The sequence below is a fragment of the Vulpes vulpes genome, chromosome 12, assembly GCF_048418805.1.
Source record: "Vulpes vulpes isolate BD-2025 chromosome 12, VulVul3, whole genome shotgun sequence".
Lineage (NCBI taxonomy): Eukaryota > Metazoa > Chordata > Mammalia > Carnivora > Canidae > Vulpes > Vulpes vulpes.
Genome location: NC_132791.1, coordinates 169,302,123 through 169,322,947, shown reverse-complemented (window position 1 = coordinate 169,322,947; position 20,825 = coordinate 169,302,123). Strand labels below are relative to the sequence as shown.

Sequence of the window (20,825 nt, the reverse complement as noted above, 5' to 3'; positions counted from 1 at the left end):
GACCTGGGTTCCAATCCCAGCTCTGCCACCTGCTAGCTGGGTGGCCTCAGGTGACTCACTCCGACTCCCTGAGCCTCAGTTTCCATAAAACAGGAATATAAACAGTACTTGTTTCTTCAGGTTGTCATTAAAAATTAAATAAGCTAAAAAAAAAAAAAAATTAAATAAGCTAGGGACTCCTGGGTGGCTCAGTGGTTGAGCATCTGCCTTTGGCCCAGGGCATGATCCTGGAGACCTGGGATGGAGTCCCACACTGGGCTCCCCATATGGAGCCTGCTTCTCCCTCTGCCTGTGTCTCTGCCTCTCTCTCTCTGTCTCTCATGAATGAATAAATAAATAAAATCTTAAAAAAAAATTAAATGAGCTACTGAATATGAATGTGCCTTGTCCCCAAGAGCTCCAGGAATTCCTGTTAGATCTGAACACAATGACTGTCTTTGTTGGTACAGTAGAGAAAGCAGCTTTATAAGACAAATCAGACAAACTTGTTTTTTGAAAAACAAAAAAAAAACATGTTTATTTCTGTAAACTGCTTGAGGGCAGATGTTCTTCACAACCCCAATACAGCAGATTTCCTACCCCCAAATGAAATGAGCAAGGAAAAGAAGAAAGAACAACACAAACTGTGCTCATGAAGAACCAAGCCAATCTCATCTTTCTTTGAAAAAAAAAAAAAATCCTTTTGAAGGCGTGGTGCAGAGCCAAGGTGAACACCACAGCTTTGGTGCCACAAGGGCAGGGACCCGCTCCCCCCAATGGCTCAGTGGCAGAGCCAGCCCTTGCCCCTGCCCCTGCTGTCCCTGTCGGCACAGAGGGCCTCCCCGAAAATGGGGGACCAGCCCCCCGCTGTACCTGAATTCCAACTGCGTGGCCTGGCCTCCCTCCCAAGCATCCTTGTCACTTTGGGAGCCCCCGAGGGAACCCTGAAAGACTCTTGGTCACAGCTGGCCATGGACCTGCGACCCCCACCCTGTGCCACGACAAGACTTCAAGCCAAAGGGGAGGAATGAGCTGCTCCAGACTGCGTGCCAAAGCCGCTGCCGGGCAACTGTTAAGGCAAAATTTCTCTCTTCTGTGCGATGGCTGTCGGGCCTGAACGTCTCACTGCCGAGCACCGTCCCTATTGGGACAGATGCGTGGCTTAGGCAACTCTGAATGGGGGGTGAGGGACCCTGGAGCACGCTCAGGGTGGGGGTCTGAGCCGGACGCGTGGGATCGACGTGTGTGCTGGCGAAGACGGCCCCCGACAGGCACGTCGGCCAAGCAGGTGGGCGCCACGGGACACTAGACGGCGGCCCGGGCCCCAAGCGATGCGAGCTGGTGGCGAGGGAGGCCAGGCAGGCTACAGGGTAAGAGAGTGCCAGGAAAAGGGGTCACCACAGGAGGCGCCTCGGATCTGATGATGTGCGTGGTGTGGCATCAAAATGATTTTCCTTAGAACAAGCAAGAGGGTGCAAAAAAAAGGAGATAAAAGAAAGATGTTCCATGAGCTTCAGGAGATAGGGCGCAGCAGGGCTCAGGGTCGGGGAACGGGGAAGGGGAAGTAGGCTGCAGACGGGGGGCGCGCACTGCCTCTCACGGTGTCTCCGGTCCCTGGTGGGCTGGTGGGCTGGTGGCTGGGGTCGCGGTCCCCTCCCCCGGGGAGCAGACAGATGACTTTGCAAGGGGCAGGGGAAGGGCTGGGGTTACTCCGTCTGGGCGTCGTAATTGGCTCCCCCCGCCTTCTTGAGCTCGCTCTTGATGAAATCTTCTTCCAACTCCTTCCGATCACTGATCACAAACTCTTTAGCAAAATTCTGCAAGAACAAAATGAAACACAGAGTTCCCGTTAAGAAGGGACAGGATCAAAGTGTGGCTGAGCCAACAAGCCAGGAAGTCCTGGCACCTAAAATACTAAGAAATGATCAAAATGAAAATGTGGTGGCAGCGTGGTTTGGCAAGAAGAGGAGAAACCGTGACTGGAGATCAGGAAATGGGTGAGGTTGGGATGTAGTCTAGTCCCAAGACCAAGGAGATGGGCCAAGGTCAGACCAGGCTTGAATGCTGGCACTGTCTATTTTTCTGGCTGTGTGACCTTGGGCAAGTCCCTTCAACTCTCTTGCTTCAGTTTCCTTGTCTGTGAAAGACCAATCTGTCCGGAGAAGAATAGGAGAGGAGGTCGGAAGGCAGGCTGGTGTGCTGGTAAGTGTTTAACGTCAGGCTGGCTATCCAAAACGAAAGGAAGAGAGAAAAGCCCTGAACTATAGCTCAGGCCTATCTCCTACCATAATTGGTTTCAGCCACCGTGATAAGCTGAACGGAAAGAGCCACTGTCTCCCCTGGGAGTGCACGGGCTTCAACCATAAAACCTGAATATGTGAAGCAGGTGATCTGGCTTTATTCAAGAACTCCAAGCCATGAAGAATCAACAGTTATTTTGGTATGCAGATCATGAGACTTCAAAAAACTAGGAAAATTTCAGGATGGTGAAAGGTAAGAATACAAAGAAATTTACCAAAATACAAACAACAAATCTAAAGGTCAGAAAATCATCCCCCCTTCCCCCAAAAATGGCTTGCCATTTGCCATGCCAAGCCACTAAGGAAATAGTGTAAGCAATCAACACCGTTTATTAAGAACCTATGGATACCAGACATGGTCACACGCTGGCAAACATAATTCTTAACACCCTTTAATATGACCCAGCAATTCTACCCCTTGTTCTACCCTTGTCTCGAGACAAGGGAAATGAAAGCACATATCCCCACAAACACTTGGACACAAATATTCACAGCAGCATTATTGATAACAGCCCAAAAAGTAGAAACCACCCAGATGTCTGTCAACAGAAGAGTGGGTAGACAAATTATAGTCTGTCCATATGATGGAACATTATTCAGTCACAAAAAGGAATGAGGTGCTGCTACACAACATCATGGATGAGTTGCAAAACTATCATGCTGAGTGAAAGAAGCCAGACACAAAGGACCACGTCTTGTAGGATTCCATTTATATAAAATATCCAGAAAAGGCAATCCACAGGGCAGCCCCGGTGGCGCAGTGGTTTAGCACCGCCTGCAGCCCAGGGCGTGATCCTGGAGACCCTGGATCGAGTCCCACGTCAGGCTCTCTGTATGATGCCTGCTTCTCCCTCTGCCTGTGTCTCTGCCTCTCTCTCTCTCTGTCTCTATGAATAAATAAATAAAATCTTAAAAAAAAAAAAAGGCAATCCACAGAGACAGAAGTAGATTTGTGGCTTTCAGGGACTGGAGAGGGTATGGGGAGCGAGTACTAACAGGGACATGGTTTCTTCTGAGGAGAGGAAAATGTTTGGGTACTAGATAGGATAGTGGTTGCACAACACTGTGAGTGTACTAAATGCCAATGAATTGTATAGTTTAAAATAGCTAGTTTTATGTTATGTGAATTTTACCTTAATTTAAAAAAAAAAGACTACAGGGACACCTGTAGTGGTTGGGCATCTGCCTTTGGCTCAAGGGGTGATCCCAGGGTCCTGGGATCAGGTCCCAAATTGGGCTCCCCGCAGGGAGGCTGCTTCTCCCTCTGCCTGTGTCTCTGCCTCTGTCTGAATACATGAATAAAATCTTAAAAAAAAATAAGTCACCATGCCTTCTAGAAGAATGAGTAAACCAAGAGAACACTCAAGGTCATGTTTTGCATATAAAGACAAACCATTTACCATGCCAAACCACTAAGATACCAACAGAGAGGGGAAGGTTAATTAATATTTATCAAGCAACTAATATGTGCCAGGTGCAGCCTCACACATCTTCTCACTTAATCCTCCCCTTCAGCATATTAGCTTTTTTTTTTTTTTTTTTAAGATAAGATCCATGGGTTGGGCTTGAAGAGATTGTGTAACTAGCCTAGAATGACTAAACATCCTTCTGACTCTTTCTATTCCCATTCCATCATACTGTGCTGCTCAGCATTGGTGTCTGCCTTCAGACAGTGACCAAACACAAGTTGGATGTATGGGCTGGGAAGAGGAACTGAGAATTAACGTGTTTCTCAACCTGAGCCCCAGGGGTATGGGGGGGGGGGGAGAGGCAGAGAGTAGAGGAGGAGGAAGCCAACAGCTCGAGATGCCTCTAGCAGGAAGTCCAAAGTTCCCCTGCTTTCTGATAGCTATATATGGCAATCTAAAGAAGTAAGAACACTCCGGTTCATGTCTGTTAGCCATTAGAAGATTTAGATTAAGAAGAAGTTTGATAAGGCACTAAGAAATCTACAGTAAAACTGTACATGGAGCTATGCAGAATCAAACTTAAAACCATGAGTATATGAGAAATCAAATCACAACAAAAATAAGGAGCAACCCAGAAGAACAGAATCTAGTAAAAACAAACATAACAATAAACGTAAATGAACAAAATTATCCCCCCCAAAACAGCTATGTCTCAGGCTACCCAAAAATACCCCCCTAAATTTTATGCTACATACTGAGACATGATTTAAAAATCAAAAGGAGGGTAGCCCCGGTGGTGCAGCAGTTTAGCGCTGCCTGCAGCCCAGGGTGTGATCCTGGGGACCCAGAATCGAGTCCCACATCAGGCTCCTTGCATGGAGCCTGCTTCTCCCTCTGCCTGTGTCTCTGCCTCTCTCTCTGTGTGTGTGCATCTCTCATGAATGAATAAATAAAATCTTTTAAAAAAATAAAATAAAAAATAAAAAGGATAGGCAAAAAAATGATTATATCAAAAAACGTACATAGAGAAGCAACCTTACCCACTCCCACTTGGGCATAGCACCTGCCCTCCAGGGGGCCAAAAGAGTGGGAGGGGTGGAGCCACGTGGAGAGGGCCCCAGCAGGCCTCCCCCACACAGGATGCTTGGCACCCCCAGAAGCTTCAAAGGTGAACTGACACTTCCCCTCAGGGTGTGGATGCTACAAAAAGTCCCCAAAAGGCCTGAGTCAGCCTAAAACCCAACCCACATTGACCCCCTCTGTTTCTTCCAGCAAGCAGTCCTTGGAACAGGCCTTCCACTTGGTCGGGTGGACAGCAGCACTCCCAGGGAGTGGGCTTCATTGTGACATTTCAAAAAGAGGCAGAAACAGCAAAACCAGTTCTGTAGGTGGCCAGACCCCGACCTGGGAGCAACACACCAGATGGGAAGGAGTCTCTGTAAGGACCCGTCCCCAGCTGAGAACCACAAAAGGCAAGTCTGAGCAAAGCACGGCCACCACCTCCCCGCTTTGCTCACACCTCCACTGTCAGCCACTGTCCCTAGCACCCTCTGCATGACACCAAACACCTACAGGGCAGAGGTACATGACAGCGAAGGCTGCAGGAGTCAGAGGCAATTCCTGACTTCGAAGGAGACAGAGCCCAGAGCAATGCTCACACATAGGGAGCTTTTCATTTTCTAGTAGCCATGGTGAAAAAAGTAAAAAGAACCAGGTGACTAATAATTTTCATAGGATTTTTTTAATCTAACCTTATATATCCAAAATACTGCCATTCTAACATGTAACCAACACACACAATCATTAATGGGAGCTTCTACATTCTTTTCTCCGTAGGAAGTTTTAGAAGAAACCCAGCGTGCATTTTACACATACAACTGCTGATAGGGCGGGTCCAGATAGAACAGGAAAGAGTCCAAAAGAATAATGTGCTCAGTCAAGGAGAATCATTAATCATAAAAGAGCTGAGCTGATATGAGTGGAGGAGGGGGAGCTTTTAGAAGCCTGGAAATGTTCTATGTCCTGATCTGGAATTGAAGGAAAAAAAAAAAAGAGAGTGAGAGCTCTTAAAACTCTGACATTCACCCCATCATTTGGTTGAAAAGTACCAAGAAATGCAGAAAGGGGAAGCAATTCATCCCAGAACACACAGCAGCCTCATGGCAGGGGCCTTGGGGGCAGGTTCTGGCCCTGGTCTGTCCTGCCCTCCTTTCCACTACTCTAGACTGTCCATCCTTCCCACCACAGCCTCTGTTATACCCTGAAGGCCACATGTCAAAGATTTCAAAGCAAAAGGTGCCGGTCTGGAGGAGGCATGGTCACCTGTGGTTCTAGAAAGATGTTTGTCATATGTGGGAACACTCTGTCCCTGGCTGATAGCTTCCAGAAAGGGTCACTATCCCCTTTCCTTTTTTTTTTTTTTTTTTTTTTTTTTTTTTTTTTGCCATGGAAGACTTTTCTAAGGAAGAGGCTCATCCAGCTAAATCTGACTCCAGGATGGCCTGCAAACATGCAGTAACCAAACTTAGGACACATTTGTCCCTGTGACTTTTCTCAAGTGCACATATGTTCATATTTCAAAGATGTAAGACAGACATTGCTTCCAGTGAAAGCTTCCAGTGGTCTCTTCCACAGAAGGCAACTCTAGGACAGATCAGAGGCTCTGTACATAGTCAAGAATCTGTTTGTAAAGCTGGTTTTAAGAAGTAAATTTATTTTCCTATATTTGGTTTTAAACCATCTCACTTTTTTCCTAACTTTTTTTTTTTTTTTAAGTAGTCTCCACACCCAGTGTGGAGCCCAATGTGGGGCTTGAATTCCCAACCCTGAGATCAAGCCTTGAGCTGAGATCAAGACTTACACACTTAACCAACTGAGCCCAGGTCCCCCTCAACCATCTCACTTTTAAACAATTGCCTGGGTTTAAACACCAACTTCAGTGCTAAAGTGTGCTGGGTGCGGATTTGGACCACGCACAAACAGGAACAGTTGTCCATTTGCATCTCTAGCAGCCAGCACTCCCCAGGGACTTACCCCTGTACCCTGGAACTTACCACAACCCCTCCACTTCATGCCCCTCACTCAGTCTCCTCATGTGCAAAGGCAGACAATAAGACCTGCATTCTGGTGCCCTGCAAAGGGTCTGATGAGTGTGCAGAAGGCTTGGACACTCGAGGAGAGCTCCCCAAAAATGACTAGATGATAGTTTAAGTGATCCTGGGTTCATCTTTGTTCTCAAGATTGTCAGGGGAATCTGAGATGGAAAATTTCCTGAAACACTTGCAAGTGAAAGCACAGGGAGTGGCAGGTTCCTCTTCACTCACAATGGTTTCTTCAACCCCACCATTTATTTTAACGAAGGAAAGTCCAGGCAATTCCTCAGAATAACCAAGGCAGTGACACAGGCATCTCCTCGCCCTTGCAGAGAGAAGACAGCAAATCCAGCTGCACACCTAAAAGCTGGGCATAGGGTTAGCCCTGGGAGGGCTGGCAGGAAGCCTGTTGGGGTAGAAATGTCGCCTCCTACCCAGAACACCAGGACTGGGGTGAGTTGCTAACCTCTGCAGAGAATGTGGGTGCAGAGAAAGGTGTGGGAAGAGAAAATGAGTGTGGAGTCTTTGACAGCTAAGCTTGTGATGTCAGCAATCCGCATTTCTACAAAGTGGGGCAAGGGAAGAGAGGGGACCTTCATTGCACCTAAAGATAACGAGAGCTAATGACATTCATTCTTCTAACAAATATGTGCTAAGCACCTGTTCTATACCAGACATTCTCCTAGGTCCTGGGAAGGCACAAGTCTGGTGCTTAGGGCTCTCTCTGAGAGCCTGAGAGCATGTGAAGAGACCCAGGGGGTCCTAAAACACCCTGAGGGAAGCAGTCAATGGCTCTGGGCCCTGATCTCTATATCTGTGAAAGAAGAGGGCTAGACAACAGGTTCTCCTGACACTTTCCCACCAGCCATCCAAGGCTTTCCACCTAAGGCCCTTGGCACATGGGACAAAATCCCACCTCAGAGGCCAGAATCTGAGGAGCAGTGGGGAAAACTGGCACAGAAAAGTCAACTATGAGATAGATCAGAGGCTGGCTTTCAACAGGAAGATGTGCGCTAGTTTCAGGCCCATCCCAAACCCCTGCAGAGAAGTTGGGGGGGCGGGGGGGGGGATATAAGCTCTCCTCCCAGGGTGTGAGATGGTATGGGGGTGGACAAGACACATGCTGGCTGCAATAATGTATCGTTTCCCCAAGTGGATAAAGATTAATTATAAACCAAAGACCTCAGTGTGCTGAGGGAAAGAAGTCGGTGCCCCGCAGCCTGCATCTTGCTAGGAGAAAGGACACCTCCTAGGAACATGTGCTGCATGAAAATGCACAGCATCAAACCCGCTGAGTGTTCAGCTGCCAACCCCTCTGGGTCCCCCACACTTGCCCTCCTACAACCATTCTAATGAGCTTCAAAAGCCAAGGTTTTCAAAATCCTTCCAGCAAGGTGTAATTTACTCAAAAAGAACAGGTTCTTGTAACAGGCATGAGTCATCATAGAAAAGGGAAAAAACAAACAGCAAAATGGTACAGTCTAGCGTTTGGCAGATTTGGGAACAGAGGCACCTGCGTCACGTGGCCAAGTCGCAAATGACATTACCCTACTTGGTAGGGAGAAAACAGAGGATAAGAGAGAGGCATTCATTCGGTCACATTTCAGGTGGTCACCCGGGGAACGGTCCCATCTCCAAGACGGATGGCAAGGGGGCGTGACATTCTAGTGCATGCTGGGCGGAGGGCTGGGCCAAAACCAAACAGGGGCAATTGCCCATACTCCTCAAATCCTGACCCCAGGGGGGGTCACCCACCTCTTTAGCATTTGGGGGACCACCTGGATTCTGAGCCCTGCTCTCCTGACCACGGACGTTTACATAAGTCCCGACTCCCCTCTGCCTGATGGCTGACTGTGGCTACGTCTAGATCGGTAATGGCAGGAATGTGGGAGACATACTTCACTCCTGCATCCACGGCAGACATCATAATCAGGACACTTTTCTCACGAGTCCAGACTTAGCATCAGAAGCCTTCTTACCCCAGAGCCCTGCTACCGATTGATCGATTGACAAGCACAGTTAAATCAAGGTTTACGTTTTCAATTTCCGCCTGGTCAAAATTGTGCCCAGCATTTCTTGTTCCTCAGCCACACCCACTTTGGGGGAGTTTTCCCCAGGAAATAATTCAACAGTTTTTTTTTTTTTTTGGTAATTATAACATATACTCACAGATGTTCGTTGTCAGTAAACACCAGACTGTTTTCACTTTTCAACAAAACCTAAATAAGTAAATAGTATCTACATCGAATACTTCATAGACATCAGAGACTTTTATACGAGATTTTATTTAATTTTTATGATCCTACGAGTTAATGTTATCCTCCCAAATGCAGGGAAGTGAAGTAGCCAGCAAAAGGTCACACCTGCCGAGTGAGGGCTGGGCTTGGAACCTACAATTAAGCCTGTGCCAAGGTCTTTACCAGAAGAGTATGCACACATGTGCTATAGTCACTGACCAGAAAAGTATTCAGACATTAAAATTATCAATCCAAAAACACACTTATGGAGTGTTAAGTGAGAAGACACAGGCTGTGCCTCTGCTGTGATTAATCACATTTGGAAAACACGATCCATGTGGCAAGGGCTCTATGGGAGTCAGCAGGAATCAGAAATCGCTGTGTGAGGCGGGGGTGGTTGATCATTATTTCCCTCCTTCTCTTTGTCTGAACCAGTTTTAAAAACCACAATGCCCTGGGGGAGAAAACAGGGTGCCTGGGGCTTGTTCCAGGAGGGACTCTCAAAGGCAGCATATCCAGGAAAAAATAATGACAAGAGAAGTACAAAAATGAGGCATGGTGCATGGAAGAGCCGAGATACGGGGGAAAAACCAAAGGACACAGCTGCACAGAGTACAGGCAGCGCCAACCCAACAGGAACATGGGGTACACATGTCCCCCATCGAAGAGGAGCTATCTGGATGCAGTGCCCTGGCTCCTTTGGTGAGGACCTGCCAGTTTCCTAGCTGTGTCCCCACAGTGGGGAAACTGTATGCTGGTGACCGTGTCAGGAATCGCTGCATGGGGCATGGGGGGCCAGCTGCTGGCCGGGAGCAGGCATGGGCCAGGCCACCACTGGCTGCCAGGGCCCTGGGACCCATCTGGGTCTTCGTGAGAGGTACGCAGGCCCCAGCCTGTGGGCAGAACTCTTTGCTTGTGAAAGTGGCTTCCATTTATGTGTCAGGCTCAGAGTGTGGGGTGTCTACCTCTCTCTCCTAAGAGCTTGTAACTTCTGGTTAGCAGGAGCCCAGAGTGAGCCACATGGCTCCCCACCGTACAGGTGGCCTCTGATCCCCCACCCTCTGCTTCTGCCTTGACTCAAGGACTCAGCCTCCACATCTGAATATTGGGTGTAATAACAGCAGCTGGCCCACAATGACGGATCCTGGCTCCCATCCTGATACCCGCATGGCCCTTCACAGGCTGCTGGGAGCATCGTATTTCCTATCAGGTTGTTTGTGTCTTAAACAAGCAACAAAAAGCCCCCCTGCCCAGGCCCAGGTGAAATGCATGAGCACAAAAGGCCCTTTCTGGCTCTGAGAATAAAGAGCCTTTCCATAAACCGCCTCGTAAACATTCCTGGTGAAAACAAACAGCTGACACCCTCTGGAGACCCACGAAGCAGCCACAGCCAGTTCCCAGAGTGCTGGGTCCCCAGAGTGCTGAGCGGCAGCGAATGCTCTGAAGGCAGAACAGCAGCCCCATAAATCTCATGACACCACAATCTCAGGAGTGCGGGTTCTCCCGGCCGACCAGGCCAGCTCTGCCCTCTGCGTGCAACTGAAATAAAAGCAGAGCCCTTGGAAGTTCCAGTCCACCCTCAAATCCGTCCCTGAGTGTAACTGGCTTCCACAGTTTCATGCCATCCTGAGACTAATTAGTGGACATTTAGGGATGTTCTTCTTCTGTCCTAGGACTACGCAAAAAGACACAATCTGACGCCTATGGGAACAGATTCGTTTCTTCACTTTTTAGCACCTGTCTTTTGCACGCTTCTAGACTCAAGGAGTGCTCTGTAGTACAGCAGCCATGGTCTCTGCCCTCAAGATTGCCTCCTAGGGTCATCTATTTACAATTCATGGAATCTCTAATTCATAAGTTCGTAGTAGAAACACAGATAAAGGAGCCATTAATTCTGATTGAGGCAGGTAGGAGAATGGTGTAAAAAATGAAAGTTTTGAAGGATGAATAAAAGTTCACCATTCACCAAAATAGAGAATCCCTTTGTCCATCCTTTGCATTTCTTTAATCCTTCCAACAGCTCCATGGAAATCTCACATTCTCTTTTCCATAACATCCTTTTCACAGATTCGGAAGATAAAGTTACTTGCCTGAGGTCCCAAAGCAAAAAGTTGACAGAGCTAGAATCTCAACTTGGGTCTCCTACCCACTAAAGCTCATGATCTTTTCCATTTGACACAGCAGCATTCTTTTTTTTTTTTTTTTTTTAAACAAGTGCTGAGCAATGATATTCCGTTCCCAGTTTTTATTTTAAAGGCTCTACCGACCAAGAAGATTGTGTAAGTTTAAAAATAAATCTAAGAGGTTTATTTCCCGCACAACTTCTCAGACTCTTTAATGTGCCAAGTGAATCTACAGATGTAGAGTTTCCAAACTGCATGTGGCCTCAGAACATCTTCTTGGCGCTGAGGACTTTGCAAATGTGCAGCAGGACCAGGTGACTGCGTCTGGGCTCTGTGGCCAGGCGGTCTGGGTGCCACGCAATGCCCCGCCACATCTAAGCACCGGAACCCGGAGAAGTTACTTGGCTTCCCAGCACCCTAGACCCCTCGATCTATGAAATGGGGCTAGGGATAGAACTGGCCTTGTGGTGAAGAATAAATGATTTCAATATGGGGCAAGTCCTTCAAAGTGCCAAGCACATGGTGGGTGGGCACAGTAAAACCATTGTTACGAGCGTTCTGAGCACAGTGGTACCCACATGTGGCCCTCCTGCTGGCGTGTTAGTAGGTCTTGGCCCTGTGTGGTGAGAGGAGGTCCAGAATCTAAGCCCACCGTGCTCCCGGGGTGTAAAAGCCGTCAACATGTACATTAAGCTGATAGTTCCACACGATCACTGAAACACCATCCCTCCGACTCCCTGGGGGAAACGCTTGCTCTCTTTTCCCCATGCTGTACCCTCTGGTCACTCCACTCTGTGGACATTCATAGGATGTTGAAAAAATAAATAAAAGGATCACATGAATAAAGCCATTCTGCAAGGCAAGCATCACTGACAGAGTCTGCTCTAAATCAAGACAGCCTGTCCCGGCATGGACAGCAGGACCTGACAGTGGGGACTGCATTGTCCCTCTAATCCCGCACAGACGCCAGGACAATGGGCCGGGTGTTTTGTCCCCGGCATGAGCCAGGCACTTCTGTGCAGCAGACGACAGCTGCGGCGAGGCAGCCACGCATGCTGTCCACCCAGCACAGTCCCCGGACTCAAGTCTGGGTATCACCACTGTCCAGCCCAACCTGCCCAGCAGCCTGTCTGGTTTTGTCTTGTTTTCTCCCATCCCCAGTCACAGACATATCTCAGGTTCTCAGCCTGGCAGCACAGACTAGAGACCCACAATCAAACCTCCTGACTTTTAACTCCTCTGGGCTCCGGCCTAGATCTGCTGCTTGTTAGCCATGGCTCTGGGGCAAGTCCAAGCCCTGCTCTGGGACTCAGTTTCCCCATCTGTTAAAGCACCTCTGCAGCAGGCAGGTGAGGGATGAATTGTCTGAAGTCAGCACTGGCAAGGCTGGACAAGGCCAGGACCCCTGGTGTTGTTGATGGTGGGGACTCTGGCCCAAGCCATTTGTAGGACATTGGGGCAATGTGGCTCAACCACGGACCTAGCATCTCCTAAGGAAATAATGCACAATGTCGAAAGCTGAGTGTCACGGTGTCGTCTAAAAGAGAAAGTTGGGAATAATAGCAGCAACTACTTCCATGTCTTTACTGAGGTCCAGAGAAGGTAAGCAATGTGCCCAAGGCTGCACAGCAAGCACTGGAGCTGAAATCTGAACCCCAAAAAGCTCCACTCCAGACCACAGCACCACAATGCCCCTTTGTCCAACAAAATAAAATGAGATTCCTTTAAAGGTCTGATCCATGAACAAAGTACCACACTTTTTTAATGAAAATTTTTCAGACTACGTCAAAACGGAATACGACATAGCAAGTCAACCCACCTAACTCTTCCTTTTATAAATAAGGAAACTATAGCCCAGGAAGGGAGTGAGACTTGCCCACGGCCAGGCAGGGGGCAATGAAGACCCATTTTTCTTGATTCTAGTGTCTCTATGTCAGTTTACATTGTCTACATTTCAGGCAAGTACAAGGATGTGGGTATATCATCATTTTTATGACAATAAAAACCAAGGGCTTATCAATAATCTTAAACTAATAGTCAATCCACTTATTCACATGGAAATCATGGCAAGAGGCAGTTGAGGAAGTGCCACAGTCCACAAGACACAGAATCCAGAATAGCCCATCTGGAAGGTCCCTTAGAGAACATCTGTTCTGACTCCCTATTAAACAGAGAGGAAACTGGCATGTGTGCCAGGATTAGCACAATTTTAGTGACTGTGGAAAGACACCATTATGCCGTCATAATGGACCCTTTGTAACTTAAATGGCTGTATTTACAACTGTAGTATAAATGTGAGGTATTATAACAGCTTCAGATAATAAACCATTTTAAATGCAGAAGTGAAAAATGCAAAAGGTAATGGTCAAAATGTCACACCATGCCTGCAGTGCAAGACGGTATCCCAGCTTCCACGCCGGAGTGGACATCTGGGCTTTTCCATCTACCAGCCTCCCTTTAACAACACCTGGGAACATGCCCAAGCTGCCAATCATGAAGCTCTGCCTCCCCAGAAGAACCACCATAGCCTGGACTGTTTCTGCTGTACAGAGGCCACCTAAGGCCAGACCGAGAAAGGAGAAAGGAGAGGAAGCTACTGCTTGAGCCCTGGATCCAGCCACACCTAAAGGCGGCAACCCCACACTTCCCAGTTTAGAAAGCCAGGCAATTCCCCTTTCTGCTTCAACGTCTTTGAGCTTGCAAACAAATGGATTATAACCGACAGTCCTAAGTGAAACTTCCCACCCAAGAATTCTATTTCCTCAAATCACCCTGGGCCACTGGCTCGCTCCGAGTGAGTTCTAGATCAAAAAGGAACTCTGCAGCCGCTCATGGGGACGGGGTTTCCTTTGAGGGTGATGGCAAAGTTCTACAACTAGACAGGAATGATGGTTCCCCCAACACTGTGAATGTGTTTTAACACCACTGAGTCACAAGCTTTAAAATGGATAAAATGAGCAATTTTATGTTACTGCATTTTATCACAATTTTTAAAATGGAAAGAAAAAGAAGGAACCCTACAAGACTCCCCCCCACTGGCAAGCATCCTCTCCCCACACGCCCTCTCCTGCTGGCCACGCACGTCCAGGCTGGCCAAAGGAAGAGCCTGGAAGGTGGAATTCAGCAGGAGACCTTTGACCACGGAACGGGCACTCTGGCATTTTTTCACTCTGCTGCCACAAAGGGGACCCCTGAAAGTTGGTTAACCATTAAAACCCAAATGGACCTGGCGAAAAATAGCCCGTGGGGTTAAGTAGGTGGCTTTCCAGAGCAAGGGCATCCATGCTGGGCAGGGTGCAAACAGCAGCATTAGCCAGTAATGTCAGATGTGAAACCAATGACATTTACTAAGTAAACACTTACTATGTCCTAGATAGGGTACTAACCTGCTTATGGAAGGTAATCTGACAACTCAGACCTTTTAAAAATGATTTTCACGTCTGTTAACTCTGGAACCCCACCTCCAGAAAACATATCCTAAAGAAATAGTTCATTCAGTCAGGGAGCAAAGGAGTTGCATGTATTAAAATGTTGACTGGGGGCCCCTGGGTGTCTCAGTTGGTGAAGCATCTGCCTGGGTGTCTCAGGTCATGATCCCAGGGTCTGGGGATTGGATCCCTGTCCGGCTCCCTGCTCAGTGGGGAGTCTGCTTCTCCCTCTCTCTTTGCCCCTTGCCCTGCTCCTGCTCTCTCTCAAATAAATAAAATCTTAAAAAATAAAAATAATAAATAAATAAAATATTGGATGGAATGTTATTTATATAAATATAAACTGGAAACAACTCAGGAGGCCAACGGGAACACTTAGTACATTACGGTGCACTTGTAAAACAGCACACTCCACCACCAGAGAAGCGCTCACTACAAAGACTGCAGCCACATCATTTATGAAATTAGGTGGGTGGGGTAGGACAAGAAGCCCATATAGAGTGTGATTTGCAGACTGTGATGCGCCGGACTGGGGGAGCTCGCCCCCGGAGCTGGCAGGGAGGATGGAAAAGACAGGCCACAATAATGTGAGGATGGGAATTCTTTTTTTTCTTTCCTAACATTATTGTGTAAGTCAGACTTTTATTTGAGGGATAATTTTAGATTTACAGAAAAGCTGCAGGAGAGACAGGATGAGAGTTCCCACATACCCCACACGCTGTGCTCATGAGGGGTAACATCTTACGTTACTGCAAAACATTTGTCATGATGGAGAAGTCAACATCGAAACATTACCGTCAACTAGACTCCAGACCTCGATCCAATTTCACCAGTTTTTCTGTTCCAGGATCCAATTCACGATACCACGTTCCATACAGTCTATTTTTGTGTTTGTTTTCTTTTTGCTTTTTACAATTCAATGGCTTTTCACATAGTCACAGATATGAGCAACCACCACCATAGTCAATTCAAGAATATGTTCATCCTCTCAGAAAGAAAGCCCATACCTGTTGGCAAACATCTCTTGATTGTGGGCTTGGAGGAACCCTTTTGCAAAACAGAGAACCCTGTGGTAAGGAGAGAACTCTCCCTCATCTCCATTTTCCCCTGATTTATCTCTCTGGAATTCAGATTTTCTTTTCTCAGCGTGACCCCCAAGCATCAGTCCCAAATGAACCACATTGGAAGTTTCCGACAGTACCAATTTTTATTACACCCAGGCCAGAAAAACACTTGGAAATTGAGAGCCCTCTAAGTAAAACTTTAGGAGCTCAGAGACAAAACCCCTCTTCCTACTAATCTAGCAAGAGAGAATGAGTGCTATTGAGCATCTACCATGTGCCAGGCACTGTACAGAGAGGCCATGCATGAAGTCTCCCACTGCATCCTCATGGCCAACATTGGAAGTCAACCATGATCATCCATGATCCAAGTAAGTAGTGGCCACCATTTTGGTCACCCTTCCAGCCCTCTTCTTTGTGAACCACTTGTCCCATCTCAAAGGTAAACCCCCAGCTGCCATGTTTCCATTATGTGGTGGTTGGGATGACAAACTTGGCTACCTGCCCCCAGCCCGCATCCTGCAAACAACTCTGGTTAACATTGCACCAGTGGCTCTGAGATGTGGTCCAGAGATGTGACACAGCTTAAATCATAGGAGCCAACCCCAGCCTACTCTGTCCCTGGGGACAGCGACCCTTTGTGGGACGTGACCCACCCCAACCCAGAAAGAACACGAGGCCGATTACCTGCACAACCTCCTTCACCAGGGTCTTGTCCGTGCCAGTTTTGGCTCGCTGCAGCCCGCTGACATTCTCGCCAATCCACGTGATGAGGGCAAACTTGGACCTCTTGCTCATGGCATCCCCGGTGGTGAAGCGTACAAAGGCAAACAACCGGATGTCATCTGTCGTCAACAGCAAAAAGAGGGCATGGTGCTCAGTTAAAACATCCCAAAACTTTGTTCCCAATGAGGAGCCATGAGCCGGAATATACCCAGAGCAGCAGGGCAGGAGCCCAACTCCCTCCTCTCCTGTATTCCACCAGAATGCTATGCTTTCCTTCGAGGAAATCATATGTCCTTACTCAGCTTAATTCCTAAATAGTTCATATTTTAATTGCAATTATTGGGGAGAGCTCCTTACCATCCCTAAGTGAAGACGGCCGCCCAGTAAGGCTGTGGGGTGCTCACCTTGTGCTAGCTGCTTGGCGCAGCTCTTCCATTCTCAAAGGGCTTTTGGCCACTGGCTTCAGGATTTCTCAGGTCCCCTGAGAGCTGTGCTGCTCAAATGTTCGCGTGTATCTGAATCACGGGGGGATCTGGCTAGAATGCAGATTCAGGGTGCGCAGATCCCAGATGGGGCCCTGAGGGCCTGCATTTCTAAGTGGCTCCCCTGTGAGGCTGATGCTGCAGGTCCCTCTGCCCGGCCCTAGCAACACTAATCTGTTTTGTGTCTCTGGATCTCCCTATTCTAGACATTTCACACAGATGGGAGAACACAATCTGTGGCCTTTTGTGACTGGCTTCTTTTGCTCGACACGCTGTCAAGGTTCATCTACACCGCGGCATGATTGGCCCCTCATTCCCCTTCTGGCCAAATAATATTCTAGGGTCTGGATGGGCCACGCTCTGCTCATCCATTCACCTGCTGATGCACATTTGGGATGCTTCCAAGCTGGGGGTGACTTTCCACCTCCCTCATTGGTCGACCACAAGGATGAAATGTGATCGCTGTGCGACCCGCCTGGCCTGCCACCGTGGGAACTTCTCCCCAAAGTCGTGACCACAGGATGGAGCTGCCAGGTGGGCAGTGAGCACAGGAAACGAGGCGGCAGGTCAGAGGAACCGAATGTACACAGCCACGCCTGGCCGCTGCAGACAGCGTGGGGGGAGCCCGGCCTCGCGGCTGCATGCGAGAAGCCAGCACGGCGGAAACTGAGAGCCACGGCAGGGTGTTTAATTAAATTGCTGCCTTGATGTGAGGGGGAGGCAGGGCCGCACATCGGGTATCTCCCGACTTGTTCGTACCAAGGCGACACAAGCAAAAGCACAGCAGCCTGTTTCCATGGGAACCACTCCATTCCCTCCCCCTCCTCACCGCGGTGGCTGGATGCTTGGGTCCCCGGGATGGGATGGCAGCTGGCTCCTGAGCACCCCATCACTGGCCTGAGCCTCCACGCGGGAAGGGTGTACACCATGTGTCCCAAGTACCAGCCCAAGACCCAGCCCAAGGACCTTGACACACAATAAGTGAGTCACACACACACACACACCCCCAGGACATGGGGAACCTGGCCCTTAGGGACCTTCCAGAGCCGCAGGCCAATGTCATTTACATTATCATGGCAGGAGGGACTGTTTTCCTGGGTGGCAGCTGGGCGCTTATCTGGGCAACGGTTTGGCCAACTAGATTGCTGACGTTTTTGAAAATCTAAGAGTCACGTTATGCTTACAAATGTTTGTGGCTCCCGATTTGGCAGGCCACCAAGAAGTCAGCTGAGTCTGCCGGGGAAAGCCGGGCTGCGGGAGCGACATTTCGTAGCTGCCCACGCGGACCTGGAGCTTCTCCCCGCCACTCGCCGCGGAGGGGGCTCTTAGCCCATGGTGGCCTCACACCGGTTGGTGCAGGGCGGAGCTGGAGCTCGAAGTGATGAGTTGGGCCACCTTCCCTCTTCTGGACAAACGGGGGCTGACAAAACACACCCGTGTGGCCGCAGCACCACATCCCTCCCTCTTCTGTGGGAACTCGCTTCACACACAGGAAAATGTGGGTGTGCCCATAGAAAGGCAGAGCGGAGCCTCACTGTACGTGTATAACGTGTGTGTGCACGCATGTGTGTGCTTGCACATATGTGCGTGCTTGTGTGTGCACGTGTGCCTGTGTGTGCACTTGCACACGTGGGGTGTGTGTGTGTGTATGCGTGCACTACAATGGAAACTGGCCAGGAGGACGTGGGTACTTGACATTGCCATCATCCCCATGGTGCCACTTGGTCCCAAGGGCCAATGGCACATGTTTGCAGCCTGAGGCTTGGGAACTGAGGGTGAGGCTCTGGGGAAACCCGGTGGGGGAAGCCGGGCCCAGACTCCCCATAGCAGACAGACCCCTGAGCGCTCTGTCTCCTATAGAGGCCTCTGCACAGGTGGCCACACCGGCTGCTCCCTCAGCCGTACATCTTCAACCTTCTGCTCCACAGCATCCAAGTTAACAGTCTAAGGTCTGGAATCCGCTAGAAGCCTTCCAGCTTCATGCCAGCTCTGTGGCCTGGACCAGGTGCACTCATGGCTCTACACCCCAGTGTCCCCATCTACACAGCCCTGAGGTGGCTGTGAGGATGACAGAAAACAGGCATGTGGTGGGGCTTGGCTCCCGGGGAGACTGCTCTTTCTGTCCCCACCTCTCCAATAAAACTGCCCTGGGGACCCCAGTGCCACCCACCTGGCATACCCAACCACAGCCTCCCTGGCCTCCCTGCGTCTCCCTCTTGGCTGGCTTTCTGCACTGACCACACTTAACATTCACTCCTCGGCATTTCAAAGCAGGGCCGTTCCCAGACACACAGTCTTCCCGCCACTGCTTCCAGAGCATTGCTCGAGGACCTACTGTGTGCCAAGTGCAGTGCTAAGCACTGGGGCATGCAGATTAGACAAGCAAGGGTGCTAAGGATAACTGAAGCCGTTTACTGAGCATCTATGATATGCTGGGCACTGCTCTATGTGCATACACGTATTGGCACATTTCTGCATCCCAAGCTCTCTATGAGGTTGGTGCTGCTCCTAGGCCCATTTCACAGCCAAAGGAACCGACGCTCAGAGAGCTAAAGGGGTAAGGCAGCCAGACAAAACTTTCCCTGCCCACTGGAGCACTGGGTGAGTTGAGAGCCGTTCCCAGAGCAGAGCCTGGGACCAGCAGCATCAGCATCCCCCAGGAAACCACGGGAATGTGGCTGCTTGGGATCCACCCCAGACCTGCTGATTCACAAGCTCTGGGAAGCCTCACCCCTGGGGGATTCGGGTGCCTCTAAAGCTTGAGAACCACCAGGGAGGCGGAGGGTGAAGGAGGAGAACTCGCACTCGCCTCAGCAGGAGAGGGGTAAGATGAAGGTCTCCAAGGCAGAAAAGCTGAAGTGCCACAAGTTCAGCCCACCCCCTTCCTTCCCACCCATGCTTCTTTTATTTTGAGGAAGTGATCATGAAAAGGAGTTTCCTGTATGGCCTGGCTTCTCAAACATAAGAATTTACAGACTCAGAGGCATCCAGACATGACCCCTGAGAATCTCAGCACCAAAGACCATCAGGACTGTCCCCCCAAGACTCTCCCTCCACTCAAATCCCAAGGCCCAAGGAAGAGGACAGAGCCACTGAGCCATGGCCCTGGGTAGAAGGGGTCCTTTCTGTCACCTCCAGATCAGCCATCAGACATGATGCATTACTGAAAAGGATTCCCAAATGCAGGATGAGATCACATAGGCCCCCATCTCAGAGGAGACGTCAACCTGAAACAAAGCAAGGCCAGAGCCCCACCCGTGAGGACTGTCAGTGCCATTCCCCATTGCATGAGCTCAGAGTCCAGGCCAACCACACACATCAGGCCTCGTCCCCAAGTTGGGCCTGTAAACACCTGCCCCTTCCCACCCAGCAAGAGTCTTAGTCATTAAAAGATGGCCCTCACACGGCATGAATCCACCCCACTCTCAAAAGACCTTGACCCTCTAGGCAGTCTGTGAGGCCTTGTGGTGTGCAATAGCCCCCACAGCCCTACAGCCCGGCCAGCTCAGGACTGAGCACCAGGCAAGGTCTACCCAGTTCCGGTCTACCCAGTTCCATGTCCTATTTCTCTCTTCAAGGTCTTTGCCTTCATTTACTAAGCAAGTTAATACACAACATGAGCTGCCATTGCCAAGTCTGTGGGCGTGGCCCAGTGCAAAGGAAGCACCCAGAAAGTCACTGTGGTCACTTTGCACTGTTCCCTTCATAACCCCTCCCTGCCTTGGGCTCTCCTCTCACCCTGTACTCCACCCTGCGTTTCCCTCCTTTCTCTCCCATTGACCACCTGTACCCCTCACCACCTCCTCCTGAGCTCTGTGAAGGGCTGGCCTGGCAGGAGGGATTCAGAAGCAAGACAGGGAATGACAGGAGGATCAGGAGTTGATGCTAAGCACTTAGGACAAGGCGGGTGTGGGGGAAACATGAAGAGAGGAGAGGACCACACAGAGCATGGACACAGAGGAAGGAAAGAAGTCAGACCTCACTGGGA

At 49.5% G+C, this 20,825-nt stretch overlaps 1 protein-coding gene across 1 annotated transcript in view; it reads right to left on the bottom strand.

The window, feature by feature from the left end:
* Positions 1-488: 488 nt before the first annotated feature.
* COTL1 (coactosin like F-actin binding protein 1) overlaps positions 489-20,825 on the bottom strand; it is a 35,958-nt gene continuing 15,621 nt past the window's right edge. The window contains exons 3-4 of the mRNA XM_026004922.2: positions 16,317-16,474; positions 489-1,796 (exon numbers count right to left, since the gene is read on the bottom strand). Coding sequence (XP_025860707.1) covers positions 1,686-1,796; positions 16,317-16,474 — 269 coding nt within the window. The 3' untranslated portion in view covers positions 489-1,685. The remainder of the gene's footprint in view (positions 1,797-16,316; positions 16,475-20,825) is intronic.